The sequence below is a fragment of the Miscanthus floridulus genome, chromosome 7, assembly GCF_019320115.1.
Source record: "Miscanthus floridulus cultivar M001 chromosome 7, ASM1932011v1, whole genome shotgun sequence".
In the NCBI taxonomy this organism is placed as follows: Eukaryota; Viridiplantae; Streptophyta; class Magnoliopsida; order Poales; family Poaceae; genus Miscanthus; species Miscanthus floridulus.
The window spans coordinates 30,258,865-30,274,083 of NC_089586.1; the positions used below are offsets into that span (position 1 = coordinate 30,258,865).

Genomic DNA, 15,219 nt, shown 5'->3' on the forward strand with positions numbered 1-15,219 from the left:
GGGTACACTATGGCACTACGTGCGTTTATTATTGTTGTTCTTTTTACCTTTTGTCAACCACTATATACCGGTTGTTGTAGCTTTTGCTTCTAATTGAATACTCTCTTTGACATTTAGTACACAGATAATTTTTGAGGAGTTTTTCTATTTTACAAATTAGTTAAATTATAAAACTTAACTACTAATTTTAATCAAGCTGTTGAAGTTGCTCTGAGACAGCAACAAAGCCTTGGAAGAGAAAATTTCAGGATCAATGTTATCCACTTATTCATTATCTCTTGGGGCGTGATTGGTAGGTCGAATCGGACCGTTCCTGCACCGTTTTAATATCTGACCTTATTTATGCGGCGTGTTTGGTTGCCCGCCTCGCACCTTTCGCCTGTATCCTTTCATTCATCTATCCTCCTCCATCCCGCACGACTTCGTCTTCTCAATTTCCACTTCCCTCTCCGTATAGGATGGCTTGATTCAGGCATGGCGCAAGGACACATGTGTCATACACTCAAAACTCTCATTCATGCATACAACCAAACAAGATCACATCTCATACTGGACCAACAACCAAGATAACCAAACATGACTGAGTGCACGATATGAGCATATATCTCACCATTCTAGACCGGTTCTTCATCCCGACTCTCCCTCGTCAAAGCAACCAATCACGCCCTTAGAGAATGGTGTGTGCCTCTCCTGCGTGGCTATGGCGTTGCCAGACTCCCCGTGACCGCTGCTAACGTCGTCCTCCTCATCTCCTTCATTCTGCCTAGCCTTGCCATTGTTTGTTTGCCTTTCCTTTCCCCATCAAAGCTGGTTAGACTGTCTCCAATGAGAAACCCATACGGGCATCTAAATCCAAAATAGATAACAAGAGATCTAAAATCAGTCTCGAACATAGTACTTATACGAAAGATCTATTTTAGATTGGCTGAGAGGCACAACCCAATATATAAGTATCCTCACTCCTGAAAACCCATTTGCAGAAATGACTCTCTTTTGGGTCTCGTTGTTGGAGAAGATGCCGAATATGTATTGAACCTTTTACTTGTTGCGCTACTCAAATGACGAATGAGTCTTGTATTTTGGGTGTTGTTGTTGGAGACTCTTCTTCCAGTAGCAATTTTCTACTCTTTTCTGAACATTTTGATAATAACAAGTCTTGGACATGCTGTTAACGCAGTCCGAATTACATCTGTTGCCGCTGACGTGGCACGCTAAAACCACCCCCGAAAAATCGTGGACGATCCAAAAATAAATATTTTTAATAATAACAAAAAGTTATTAAATTAGTAAAATCAGGAGTCTTTTACTTGTATGCCATTAAAAAAGATGGTCTAATCGTCTATGTCCCTAAAAAGTTCGATCTATCGTCAGTGTCCAAGCTCGAAAAACTTTCTCTCTCACGCCATTCTGTCACTAACGGTGTGAAATGTGGGTGGCAAAGGACTTGAATGCCCCTGGAACTTTTGTTTCTCATGTGCCACTGCCTGCTGGGCGGCACCGTACTGGAACTTTTTAAGGTGTTGCATTTAATTTGCAGATACTTGTGTAGTTGATCTATGTCGTAATTAAGATGAGTGACTTGAGAATTTGATTTATTTTTAGAGCATGACTAATGGTAGTCTGATGATTGCCCCCTTTTTTAAACAAAGGGCAGTGAGATACCGAGAAAGAGATGCGATAATATACGAAGGACCTAGTTCCAAGTTTCTAGGTTTCTTGCTCCAACTGCCCCTTAAAAAAACTGCCTCCTCCATCCAACACTTTTCTACCGATGCCACCGAGTGTAGCTAGTATTGTTTGTAAATACAATAATGTAACGACAAGTACACTGAATGCACGCACAGATGCACTTGCTACTCCTCTCGCTCCAAAATCACAATATATAGTCCGACTGATGACGAGCAAATAAAGCTAAAAGTGAATTCTAGCTTTAATTTAAAGAGCCATAATTAATAATATATAATACACACCACGTACATATACGGAACTGAAGGGGCACTGTACGTTGTACGTACGTACAATTATACTCTGTCGTAATATAAGTATACACCACACGATGAGCCGGCGTTACGTTGATGCCTGCATGCATGCGCATGCATCGCGTGGCTACCTGCTAGCTGCAGATCAAGATAGAGTGATGATAGACGACGACGATACGGTGGCCGGCGACCGACGGCCGGCCGGCCGGAGTGATCGATGATGATACCGATGAGAGTACGACGACGACGATGACGTGAGCGATCGAGGTTGGTCAGATGTTGATCTTTCCGATGAGGGGTATGCCGATGGCGGTGACGATGAGGGTGGAGGGCACGCCGAAGACGATGTGTTGCCAGAAGGTGAGGTCGTAGGCGTTGCGCGTCGCCCGCCGAGCCTGCTCGCACACGATCAGGTTCGCCGCCGACCCCAGCAGTGACAGGTTGCCCGCCACCGTGCTCACCCACGCCAGCAGCAGCCACGACCGAACCACCGCCGCCGGCGAGATCAGCGCCGCCGCCGAGGTCACCTCGCCGCCCATCAGAAGCACTGCATGCACGCAGTACGGACCAACCAATTAATAATTAATTAGCACAGGTGCTGAGGAACATGCATGCCAACCAATTAACATAGCACGCATGCAGCTACGTATAAATACGTACGTACCTGTTGGGACGTTGGATGCTAGGTTGGAGAGCAGGAGGATGATGATGGACAGCACGGAGATGCCGCCGACGCTGTTGACCTTGGAGTAGGGCGCCATGAAGTTCCAGATGGCCACCGGCAGCCCCGTCTTGTTGAATCCGCTCACCGTGATGAACATCCCCGAGAAGAAGACGAGCAGCGAGTAGGACACCGTGTTGAGGCACGGCTCGGAGTCGCGGAAGTCGACGACCACCAGGGCGATGGCCGTGGTGATGGCCGTCCACGACATGTTGAGCCCCACCATGTAGGCGATCACCATGCCCACCGTCACGATGTACGCGAAGCTCTTGAGGAACAGCTTCCGCCGCTCCTCCGTGCACTGCATGAACCACGGGTGCTTCGTGGAGATGTTCTCCGTCATCAGCGGCGACATGTACCCGCTGCCGCCGTTGGTGCTGCCCAGCTGCAGCTTGGGGCTCCGCTCGACGCCGGCATGGGCCCCGGCACCCTCCTCGACGGCCTCCATCCGCTTGCCGTCAACGTCGATGGGGCTGCTGCTCCCATCCAGGTCCTTCCAGTACATGCACAGCAGCATCACCATGTTGACGGCCATGCCGGCGAGCATGGCGGGCAGGATGCCGAGGAGGAACTTGGGGAACGGGATCTTGCTGTTGAACGCGATCACCAGGTTCTGCGGGTTGTCGATGGGCGTCGCGCTGGAGCCGATGTTGGCGCTGGACGCCAGCGCCAGCAGGAAGGGCTTGGCGGGGAGGTTGCGCTCGGCGGCAAGCTCCAGCACGAAGTCAGCGGCGAGCTCGAGGGAACAGGCGGCACATCAGGGATATCTGGTTGTTGTCGAGCTCGAGGTCGGTGAGGTTGGTGCAGCGCGCGAGCTCGGCCGGGATCGGGCCGGACACCTTGTTCACGCTGAGCTGAAGCTCCTGCAGCGACGTCAGGTTCCCGAGCGACGCCGGGATGTGGCCGGTGAGGCCGTTGATGGATAGGTCCAGGACGGTGCCGCCCAGTAGGCAGTGGCACATGAGAAACAAAAGTTCCAGGGGCATTCAAGTCCTTTGCCACCCACATTTCACACCGTTAGTGACAGAATGGCGTAAGAGAGAAAAGTTTTTCGAGCTTAGACACTGACGATAGATCAAACTTTTTAGGGACATAGACGATTAAACCATCTTTTTTAATGACATACAAGTAAAAGACTCTAAAATCAGACGCCGAAAAGTTTTTCCGGCTTCTTCTTCTCCGCCGGCTGGAGCCTTTTCGGTTCCGATCCGAATCCCCGCCCCTCGCACGGTCGGACGGCCCTATACTTGTACTAGGTTGATTGATCGAGCGGGGAAAAAACAGAGGCTGGCCACCGGCCCTCGATTTCTTGACACGATCCGGAGGCTGGGGTGGTGAGGACGCCGCAGCTCTTGAGTACGCAGCAGACGGAGCGGCGACAGCATCATCGTCGCAGAGTCTAAGCCTGCTCCTTTCACCTCTCCCCCTGTGATCCTGATCCTGATCCTGATCCTGTCCCCTCACTCCTCGGCGAGATTCTCCTCCGTGTACCCTTGTGTGTTTGCTTGAGCCTTGTTTTCTTATATATATATATATATATATATATATATATATATATATATATATATAATAATTATTATTATTATTATCGAAGCAGCGAGCCTCGGTCGCCTCTCAGCCCATCCACGTCACCTGAATTGTCAGCCGTTCGATCTCGCGTTGTACGGCTACGATGTCTTGAAGCGGATTCCGTCGTAAGCGGTTACCCCTGCTTCTACTCGCCTTTTCCGGCTTCTCCTCAGATTCTGCTCGGCTTATCCGGCTCATCGTCGGAATCCGGCCAAGCGAATATATTCGCAGCTCCTGCTTCAGCTTCTATAGCCTTCTCCTTTCCCCATCCTCTCTCCTCTTCCCTTTCTCCCCCGACGGGCGACGGGCGACGCCAGGGCGACAGTGCCTCGCGCCGGCGCCGACCTGCGGCTGCGGCCGACCTCGCCCTCCTCCTCCTCCCCCCTCGCCTCGACTCGGCCTAGCCGGACCCGTGCCAGCGGCGCACCCCGCGAAGCGGTGTCAGGGCGCGACGGCGCGCCGCCGCAACCGGCAACGCAGCTGCGCCAGCGGGCCCCACCGTTGGCCGCCGGCGCGGGTTCCCCCCCAACGCCCCCCCCCCCCGCGCGGCCTCCTACCGATGTTGCGCGGCTGCTCCTGTGCAACAGGGAACCCTAGGTGCCTCTCCGTCTCCTGATCTGTCGCTGCCTCTCCCTTCTTGTCTCGGATCGGGTGCCGTACCGGTGCGGGGAACACTCCATGCGGCCGGATCGAATGCCGCACCACCGTGGGCAGCCGTCAGTGCAGCCGTCGGCTGCCGCTACGGCCTCGCCACAGCCGCGGCGGCTGCGCGACCGCCCTCCGCTGACGTGGGCGAACCCAGCGCAGCACGACCCCGCCTGCGTCGTCACCGGCCCCGTTGACGCGACCGAAGCCAGTCCAGCTGCATCCTCTGCTCTATTTCGTCCTCCCTGACCTTGCTTGGTCCTGCTACGGTAACTTCAAAAAAAACCCTATATCTCCTTTGCCACCTTATGTCTCTGATCCCTTGATTATGTTTTCTATATGTATGCATGTAGTTTGCTTGCACATACGATTCCTGTTCTCGAAAACAAATTGAAAATGTCTCCCCTCATAGCTTATGCATGTATTGCTAATCTGGAAGGCACATCGTTTGCAGGTTTGGGACATTGATGCAAACAAACTATGTTATCTGCAACGTATTCAAAAGGCGGTGATTGCATTCTCTGAAAAGCGTCGGCATGTGACTAGGTGAGTTAGCCCCATAGGAGATAGGAACACCTGTTAAATCGGTTTCTACTAAAAAAAAGGAACGCAAAATTGTAGCATCTTAATTTCAGTGCTACGGTCTTAGGCCTAGCGATGGCTCATCAGTTATCGGCAAATGATAATAGTAGATAGAGAATGCATATATACCTGTGAATGCTGAAAGCATTATAGTTGCTTAAAGTATTCATTTATATGAAATTATAATTGCTTACAGTAACCGTCTATACTTCATACTACCATTATGAACAAAAAACGTATTCACAGGCAGCCGCTCTCCTCCAGTCCTCATCCTCCCGAATCCCGGCGCAACGCGGGTGCCAGTCGCGTGGTGTCGTGGTAGAGAGCTGCTCATCGGCAGGGGGGCCTGTTTCTTATCCGGTTGCTGTACAGGTGCTGCTTATTTTCCTCTGATCAGTTTCCTCACGTTCAGTGATGAATTCCATGTGTTTGTGTGTGCATTCATATGTTTGCTGTATATTCTGTGCGTATGCTTAGAATTGTACTTTGTACAGCGGGTTTGTCGCTTCTTACCACGCTGTGCTTTCTTTTGTTAGCTTATGTTTCCTACCAAATCGCTAGTTTCTGTTTGTCTTACTCCGTGTGATCGTGCTGTTAGGTACATTCCAATATGTCCTGTCAGTTCGATCCGAGTTCCCGTGCCGTTTGCCCTGATTACCGTCCTGCTGCTTTGTTCAGCGATGTGTTTTGTTCCTCGGTCATGAGGTTATCCATTATGTACTTTGGGTTTACCTAGCGTTACTGCTTCTGTTCGTCTCGGGCATTTTTTTTTGGTTTAGATCCTTTGCTTGAGAGGTCACGAATTCAATTTGGGCTATCAATTTCCGCGCAGCCTATAGGATTGGATGAGATCTTGGCGAAATCTTGCTCCATTCTTCCTTCAGTTGGAGGCTCTATCCTGCCTGCATTGTTTAGTTCCAAGGTTGCATCTTATTGGATCTTGATTCCTGGCAATTCCTATGGTGTTTATATGAGTTCTATTAACCTTGCCTCCATACTTTGCAGCAATATTGCGTTCAAATTGGCGTCATGGTGCCTCCTATGCTCCTTAAGTGAAGGTGCAACACTGCAACCGCTCACTTTTCATCTCTTTTTTCCTCATAATCGTAGTATACCTATTTGCAAGTACAAAAAAAAACATTAGCTGTACTAACATGAGCTAAGTCTGGTGGAAGTCACAACTAAGTAGGCATGGTTCTGCTTTTGTCGTTTGACAGAATAAACATATATTGAATTTTAGATCACATCCTTAGGAATCAGGGAAGACGCTTACTTTTGGATGACATGAGTGATCCTATTTCTAACCGATGGCATGTTTGCCTCCATGTGTGCCATTTGTTGTTGGTTGTATATGCAACCCAATTTGGGCTTCAGTTCATGCTTTGCCATTCCAGAAAATTTTTGACAATTCAAGACTTGAACTCGGTGCTACTGTCTTCATCTTAAGCTATGTAGACATGGCTTTGCTGTTTCTTTGCATAAACATAGGTATTGATTTACTCTCCTCGCATTTGACACATGAGCCCATCATGCATGTAACTGTTTATTTCATAGACATATTGATTCCTTTCGCAAATGGTTCTTTTATCCACTAAGCTTCTGTTTCTGTACCTGCGCTGTGTGTCACTGTAGGCCCTTGAACTTTCTTCATTGTAACTCTTAATACATCCCTTTTGAGTGTTATTTAATTTTGATTAGGTGTTGAATTTATCTACAGCTACACTGCTTGCTCTGCACTGTTCTGGTTCTCCATCTACCATTACCCACCTCTGGTCATTGTCGATTTGGCATTGGCTTGGAGCACAACGGCCACAGCTGCAGCGCCCACACATCCATCGCCTGAGCTATCCCTGTCCCCCATACGAGATAGGAACACCTGTTAAATCGGTTTCTACTAAAAAAAGGTAGCGCAAAATTGTAGCATTTTAATTTCAGTGCTACGATCTCAGGCCTAGCGATGGCTCATGAGTTATCGGCAAATGATAATAGTAGATACAAAATGCATACATACCTATATAATAATGATATTCAACTAACAGTTTGTGGATAATCATAGCATGATAAACAACAAAACTCCCCATTCCAGTGCTCACCTTTTCGGTTCCAGCTTCTATTGGTGCTGTTATCCTGATATTGATTTGGTATTTAGTCATTTTTTATTAATTTCGATTACGCGCTACAGTTCGTTACGTTGTGGGCAAAATCTAGAGGAGTTGTTTCGTCTCCTGTTGAGCATCTGACACTTCGTTATCTGGTACATCCTTTTGTTGCTTTTATGGAGGTTAATCTTGCTATGAATGTCGCTGATGTTTATGTAAAATCTAGGTTAGGCACCTTGATACCTCTGAACTACATAGGGCTAAAGCAGCTGAAAGATGAACAACGTCATCCATGTTTAAATATTGTGATACCGTCGTGCCACAATCAAGCATTTTTTACGAATGTGATATGCACATATTATTGAGTGAGTATTCTTACAAGCATATTATACTATTGTAAGTGACCTGTCCAGCAGTGATGAGAAGAAGTACAAGGCATTAACGTGTGCCACTCAAAGAGAGATACTGCAGAGTGCCGATGTCATTTGTTGCACCTGTGTTGGTACTGAAGATCCTCGTCTTTCAGACTTCCGTTTCCAACAAGCAATTATTATCGCCTCCTGCTGTCTTAGGTTAACAATGATTCCTGTTGTGCCATGTATCCTGAGTCAACAGCAAACTTCATTGCCAGGTTCTTATTGATGTGTACACGCAGGCAACAGAACCTGGATGTCTTATTCCTTTGGTGCTCGGTGTCAAGCAGGTAGAAATCTAGATTTGTTGCTTTATTTTATTATCATTTATTTATTTATTTATACTCTTGCAATTGTAGGCTATCCTTGTTGGAGATCATTGCCAACTGGGTCCACTCATCATGTGCAGAAAACACCCCATGCAGGGTTAGCACAATCTCTCTTTGAACGCCTTATTCCTTTCGTGCTTGGTGTCAAGCAGGTCAAAAAAATATTGTTTTATTTTATTATCCTTTATTTATACTCTTCAAATTGTAGGTGGTCCTTGTCGGAGATCATTGCAGTCTGGGTCCAGTCATCATGTGAAAAAAAAAACCATGCAGGGTTACCACAGTCTCTCTTTGAACGCCTTGATATCCTTGGAGTGAAGCTATTCACGCTACAGATAAAATACCTGCATCTGATGTATTATGCCTCAACAATGCTACCTTGATGTTATTATTATTTCCCTGCTTCATCCTGTAACTTTGCCACCACATGCGTAAAGGCTATGATTTTTCTTGCTTTATTGTTTTTGTTCTACCAGCTACTTACATTTTTCCGTAGAGATAATTATTCTTGCTTCTATAATTTAGTGGAGCAGTGCTCTTACTTCTATAATTTATAAGATATTATTTCTTTGCCCAATATGAACTCCCATATGAAATGTACACCGGCAAAGATAGTTGATCTCATGCTTTTGGTGATATAATGATTTATTGTTCTTTGCTGAAAATACCATATGACCTTTACAGTACAAAGAATTAAACTATTGCCAAGACTGATCATAGAAGATATTTTTTGGTTTGCCCAATATGAAGTGCCATCTAAAATCTACACAATAAGCAAATATCTCATTTCCTTTACGTGATAAATTGATTTATTAAACTTATAGATACCGCCACCTAAAATATACACATTAGGCACCAGCATCTAAAATTCAGGTAGCTCCTGATAGGCAACGTCTCCCATATATGATGCAGAGACAGTACAATTTCTCAAAAGTTACTTCAATTTTTGAGGCGATAATTTTTACAGGTACAAATACTTTCAGCATGATGATACCATTAGTTTGCAGGTTCCTTTCAATTTCCCTCATGTTTAGGTTAATCCCAAATCTCTACAAACAATCATCTTGCATCGAAACATTCCTGCTGCATACTTTGAGTGCATAGATTACATCCTTAATTTTTTCCAGTATGTGATTCTAAAGGTTTACACACTATGCAATTTGTTGTCTTGCTTTGGAACAGTGCATGGTTTACTTTTGTGCTTATTTTCTTACCATCGTCCTGCTGCGACGGAGTACACGAATTTGGTTTTACATGCTAAGCACTGATTGCATTTGTTATTGTTTTGCAGGCTGCCATCTGCATGCATGGAGGACTGCCATGTACATGTACATATGTTTTTGTGACATGGTGCAGCCTTCCAGAACCATAAGGCTCATGGACCATACATTTGATGACAAGGTACCACCACCTGTGCCTTAAGACGTTTTGGCTCTACATATACATCATCCCCCGTTGATGATATATATTCAGTTTATACGTTTCAAAGCGACATAAATATTTAACGGTTTTTTAGCTGCAATAAACAATCTTATCGATCTATCAGTGTTTTAACTAATCTCGTCGACATAGTTTGATGCACTACAGTTATTAATTTCCCAGATATCTAATCTTCAGAAACACACTCTTTTTTTGGGTGCATGATCAGACCATGCTTGCTGAAAAACCAGGTCAGTCATGCTTTAGTTTCAAGGCTGCCTGCAGCAAGATAATAATCTGAGCATCGTTAGTTTCGTGGTTGCATGTTTATTATTTTCAGCACCCATATCGTTATTATTTTCAGGTAGACTGATGTCTTTGGTTTCCTATATGGTTCCATAGCCTGCTGTCAAATGCTTGCTACCCAAGACTACGTACCTCTTCCAATGCCATATTCAACCCCCTAATTAACTGCATATCTGGACAGCACTATTCTCATAATCATTGTGCAAAACATTACAAAGTTTTGGGTGTTACCTATAAGGCGTACGAAATTTTGAAATAAACAAATATTTTAACATTACCTCCAGATTCGGTACAGACGGTCAGATCAAAGCAACTTTGTGTTCCTGCTTTGTATCTGATTGACACAAATACAGGCTAAGATTATTATTACTCCTACCCATGTTTCAACATAAGCACTATTTCTTACCTTGTGTTGAGATAAATTATGAGCTTATCGATTTCAGGTTGTGCATTGTCTTGTTTGTTTTGGTGTCTCCTACTTGGTTTTCAGAGAAAAAAAAATTTAGCGGCCTAATCTGGGCGCTGAGCATTGGAGGTAACAAAAAAAGATGTTTTAGTCGATAAAGATCTATGGTAACGTAGCACCATTTGTGTAGTATTGCTGAATCCTCGTTTTTTTTGTAGTATTCTATAGCAGCCAGTCAATCATTCTTTGTACCCAAACACCCCACAGTCATATGTATAACAAATTTACGGGAGTCATACCACTTGCAATCTTTTATGAATCCACTGAAATAGCATTAGATGATAGAAGTCATTTAGTACAGGAAAAATAGCATTCTAGATGACAGAAGTCATTCAGTACAAGAGAGTATGGTTCCAACAGAGATGATGTGCCTTTATTGTTGTTTTTTTCTAGGGATTTTAGCATGCTTATTTTTGTAGTAGATTAACCAGTTTTGCAAGCCTTTTTTTCCTTCTCAACCAAGCCAGAAAGGTGGTTTGCGCTGTATATAGTCTGTTGACCTGATTTATGAAGTTACTGAGCTTCTACCAGGAAGGTAGCACGATCTTATGGATTATGAAACAGTTGTATTTATTTTAACAAGAGATTAAGCGTTCTGTAAAAATAAAGAAGGTAGGATGTTAAGATCTGGAAATAGTTAATTAGTTGCTTCTGTATGCATTTAAAGTATTCAAGCATGTTCAGATGCCTCAGCACAATTCACAAATCGGCTACTTTTATTCAAAAAGTGTTTTTTACCAAACCTGCTGTACCTAAACTTAACACTAAATTTATGGTTGATTGCTTAAGTGCAGAATTCATGGGTGTAGGCCATGAAGACGCAAATACATGGGTAAGGTAAATGCCATGTCCTTCTTCCAGTTTCTAATCTCTATGTGACTCTAGAGAAAAAAAAATCATGCTTCATGGTCGGTGTGAAAACAGAAGCTTTAGAATATTTCTCATGCACTGTGAACACCTCAAATAGTTTATTGCATTGCCTTCTATGTTTTTGCTACGAAATGTCATCTACCACATCAATCATTTCATGTTTACAATTCTGAATAGTTTTACCATGTTAAATATAAAAAGAGCTCTAATCGTTCAGTTCTTATGCATGACATATCTACATTAAACTCCTAATATTGTTTTCATGCAAATATTAAACATCTTCTTTACCTGCGTCTTAACCAGGTGATTTGCCGGCGCGCGCGATGGCGCGCATGATGTACTAGTATCTGTATTATCCACAGGGTAACCATACAAACGCCGATGTCTTGCATGTGTTAGATGAATCAGTCACTTCCATGTCTAAAGCAAAGAAGGGTAACTCACAGCGTCGTAAACATCCAAGATATTCAGGGCCAAACCTCCCAGAGGTATGCTTATATATATTGCAAATTGCAACTTAGAAATTATTACTTGGTCAGTCCCTGTAGAATGTTTACTTAGGCTACTCGGTCCCTGTGTCTTCATAATGAGCTGCTGATCTGTAATAACATCGATCGACCTCTCTTGGCAGTCCCTGTTACAACTTACAATGATATCATGTCTCACCTGTAAGGCCATAGTCGGCACCTAGATTTCTATATTGCAGCATGCTATGATATTCCTACTTAGTAGCATTCCATTTCCACTGTTGTGTTTTTTATTTAACTATAGTAGAAAGATGTCCTCCTTTAATCTTAGACTTCTAGTATCTTCAGTTCTTCATAAGGTGCAAGCTTTATGTAACTGTGTCTGGATCTCCATTACCTGCAGTAGTCTCTTGTTCAACTTTCGATGTGATTGTTGTGGTGTTACCTGTGTCCTGCTGCTATTTATGCTTACAAGATCCTTAGTGTCCAACTGCCCCCTAGGATTCTTCCACATCAAGCACATGTAGGAAGGATGCTAGCATGAATGCATGATAGTTGATACTGGCAACAGTCATAGTATCTCCATCTGCAAATTACACACAATCCAAACATTCAAACACTATATTCAAAGACTCCAGTTAAAAACAGCGCTACATAACATTGCAGTTGCAGCAGCCGAGTTATTGTGAACTTGTGGCCATATAAAACTATCGTGAGAATACTGGCAGTATAATACGCCCTGTTCGCTTGGCTTATAAGCCGTACTTTTTTAGCCAACGAACGGTATTTTTCTCTCACAACAAATCATCCAACAATACTTTCAGCCATGGCTTATCAGCCAAACGAACATGGCATAGTCACTGAGGCAAACTAGTAGTACTTTTTTTATCTGATATAACATCTTAAAACATCATTATTTACCAAATACAGGTGTATGGCATGTATTTTACACTGCAACTAGATTTGTTGGATTCTATATATGCAAATCAGAAGTACGCGTCGTACCTTAGGCAGAAGATAATTTGCTTAACATGGCAATGCTCAACTAGTTGGAGTGTCAATTAATTGCTGGTTATTTTTTTCCCTCCTGTTGGAGTGCGGAATAGGAGAAAGACCAACCTCAATAGTTTAATATGTCTTGGAGGCGCCGCACTAGGCAATATTTAGTTTTCAAGGCACTGTCTGGCTCTTTTATATGGAAACATCATAGAGCATTCCGTATGGTCCTCTGTTTTCAATTGAAGAAACTACTTTCCCTTGCAATCCTAATGTTCAGATTGAATCCCTTTCCATGCATGTGCAGGACATCTGGTGCTATGTACGTTCCCTACTGCCATTGCGAGATGCTGCTTGTGTATCTCACATGTTTCTAAGCGCATGGAGATGTTGTTACCCAAACCTAATCTTCACTAAGAAAACACTGAGTTTGAAACAAAATGCATGTGGAGAAGATGATATAGGAAGGGCTTTCACATGCATAGTTGACCAGATTCTAAAAAACCACTCAGGCAATGGCTTGAAGACACTCAAACTTAACATCTTTCATTGTCACAATCTTGACACTCATTATCTCAACAACTGGCTTCAGATTGCTATTACACCAAGGGTTGAAAACCTCATCCTTAAGCTGCCTTTACAATACGAGGAAGGGTACAGCTTCCCGTGCTCACTTTTATTTGGTGGGAACGGAAACTCGATTCAGCATCTTCACCTCACCTCTTGTGCCTTCCGTCCCACGTTTGGCATTGGTTGCTTTAGAAGCCTAACAAACTTCTACCTGTTTGGAGTGTGTATTACAGGAGAAGAGTTAGGGTGCCTTCTCTCCAATGCTTTTGCTTTGGAGCAGTTTGAACTCAGAGATTGCAGTGAAATAATCTGCCTGAAGATACCATGTGTGCTGCAGCGACTCAGCCGCGTGACTGTGTCTACATGGGAAATGCTGCAAATGATAGAGAGCAAAGCTCTCAACCTGACCTTTAAATTTGTCTTCGACAGTGACCTAGTACAATTATCTCTTGGGTCTTCACAAGTGAAGAACATAAGTATGGACTGTATAGATGACTGCAACCTTCTCTGTTATGCTATTACCAAGCTTCCATATATCACACCAAATGTTGAAACTCTTCGTTTGTCTTCACTTAGTGAGGTACGATCTGAAGCTCTATATTATTATGTACCTCTGTGATTTTTTACAGTAGCAGTAATGCTTTCGGGCCCTGAGATATACTAATTCGTATGGGATATCTTCCCACAGATGGTTACTACACCCATGGCAGCAGCCAAATTCCTCCACCTCAAGCACTTGGAAATTTATCTTGATGGAGACATTTCCCAAGGATATGATTATTTGTCTTTGGTTTCTTTTCTCAGCGGTTCTCCTGTTTTGGAGACTTTCATCATTGGCGTAAGTCGCTATTCTTTTTTTTTTGAAGGAGTAAGTCTTCTTCTTGCAGAACATATAAAGTATCTATGGTTATCGATTGTTTAAGTACTCTTCTGCAGGTAGATCAGGACGAAATGTCGTTTCATTCAGTTTTTTGGAGATGCCTCACATATGAGGCAGATGCTTGAACACAAGCATGATAGCCTCAAGAATGTGACGATCTTGGGTTTCTGCTCCGCGTAGAGCATGGTTGAGCTAACATGCCATATTCTTGAGAATGCAACGTCACTGGAATGTATCACCTTGGACAGCGTATTTTATCGGAATGACGACGACAATGTTGGCAGGTGTTCTTTGACTTCTACCCGCAAAACTGGCGACTGCTACTATCTGAGTAATGAAAAGATCTTGGAAGCCTACAACGGGCTCGAAGCCATCCAAAGATACATCGTGGGGAGAGTACCCTCCGCTGTTAAGCTAGATGTCCGGGGGCCCTGTTGCCGGTGCCATACTTTGGAGCTCAACTTGAATGTTTATTTAACTGTAAAATAATCATCTTTGTAGCGTTGCATATGTTTTGCGTTCCTTATTAAGTTATATATCCTTAATATTACATGTACCTTCTAGGTGTACTGTGCATTGCTGCAAATACTCGTTCGAAAATGTAGGGTCACATTTTTAATCCCTTCTCTATCTCTCCTTCCTTGTAAGGGTGAACTGTGGAATGTGCATTGGGCCTGTGTCTGGAACACAGGAATTTTTTTTCATGTTCCTGCGGTTTTTCTGCGCTCCCAAATTTATATGATTTTGTCTTCGTCACTATCACAACGGAGGTATTTGCACCAAATTCTCACGCGCATACCACAACCAGAATACAAACTTGTTTTGCGTGAACCTCACCTGTCACTACACCCACAAAGTCACGATTCTTTCATTTTGTTTTGGTATTAGTGAATCTTGTAATGAATATT

At 43.9% G+C, this 15,219-nt stretch overlaps 2 protein-coding genes across 2 annotated transcripts; one reads left to right on the forward strand and one right to left on the reverse strand.

The window, feature by feature from the left end:
* Positions 1–1,901: 1,901 nt before the first annotated feature.
* On the reverse strand, positions 1,902–3,686 carry LOC136465293 (silicon efflux transporter LSI2-like). Its single transcript, XM_066464087.1, has 3 exons — positions 3,540–3,686; positions 2,644–3,436; positions 1,902–2,526 (listed from the first exon to the last, which is right to left on the reverse strand). The coding sequence occupies exons 1-3, from the start codon at positions 3,684–3,686 to the stop codon at positions 2,252–2,254; spliced, it is 1,215 nt and encodes a 404-aa protein (XP_066320184.1). The 3' UTR covers positions 1,902–2,251.
* An 8,080-nt stretch (positions 3,687–11,766) lies between these two features.
* Positions 11,767–14,916, forward strand: LOC136462957 (uncharacterized). The gene is made up of 4 exons (XM_066462008.1): positions 11,767–11,886; positions 13,169–14,011; positions 14,120–14,269; positions 14,368–14,916. The coding sequence occupies exons 1-4, from the start codon at positions 11,815–11,817 to the stop codon at positions 14,434–14,436; spliced, it is 1,134 nt and encodes a 377-aa protein (XP_066318105.1). The 5' UTR covers positions 11,767–11,814; the 3' UTR covers positions 14,437–14,916.
* The last annotated feature ends 303 nt before the right edge of the window (positions 14,917–15,219 follow it).

Excerpts from the sequence above, each read along its gene's own strand:
- LOC136465293 (XM_066464087.1), bottom strand. The coding sequence starts at position 3,686 with ATGCCCCTGGAACTTTTGTTTCTCATGTGCCACTGCCTACTGGGCGGC. Across the intron at positions 3,437-3,539 it reads TTCAGCTCAGCGTGAACAAG|CTCGCCGCTGACTTCGTGCT; the intron begins GTGTCCGGCCCG and ends TGTTCCCTCGAG. Across the intron at positions 2,527-2,643 it reads AGCATCCAACGTCCCAACAG|TGCTTCTGATGGGCGGCGAG; the intron begins GTACGTACGTAT and ends GCGTGCATGCAG.
- LOC136462957 (XM_066462008.1), top strand. The coding sequence starts at position 11,815 with ATGTCTAAAGCAAAGAAGGGTAACTCACAGCGTCGTAAACATCCAAGA. Across the intron at positions 14,012-14,119 it reads GTTTGTCTTCACTTAGTGAG|ATGGTTACTACACCCATGGC; the intron begins GTACGATCTGAA and ends ATCTTCCCACAG. Across the intron at positions 14,270-14,367 it reads TGGAGACTTTCATCATTGGC|GTAGATCAGGACGAAATGTC; the intron begins GTAAGTCGCTAT and ends ACTCTTCTGCAG.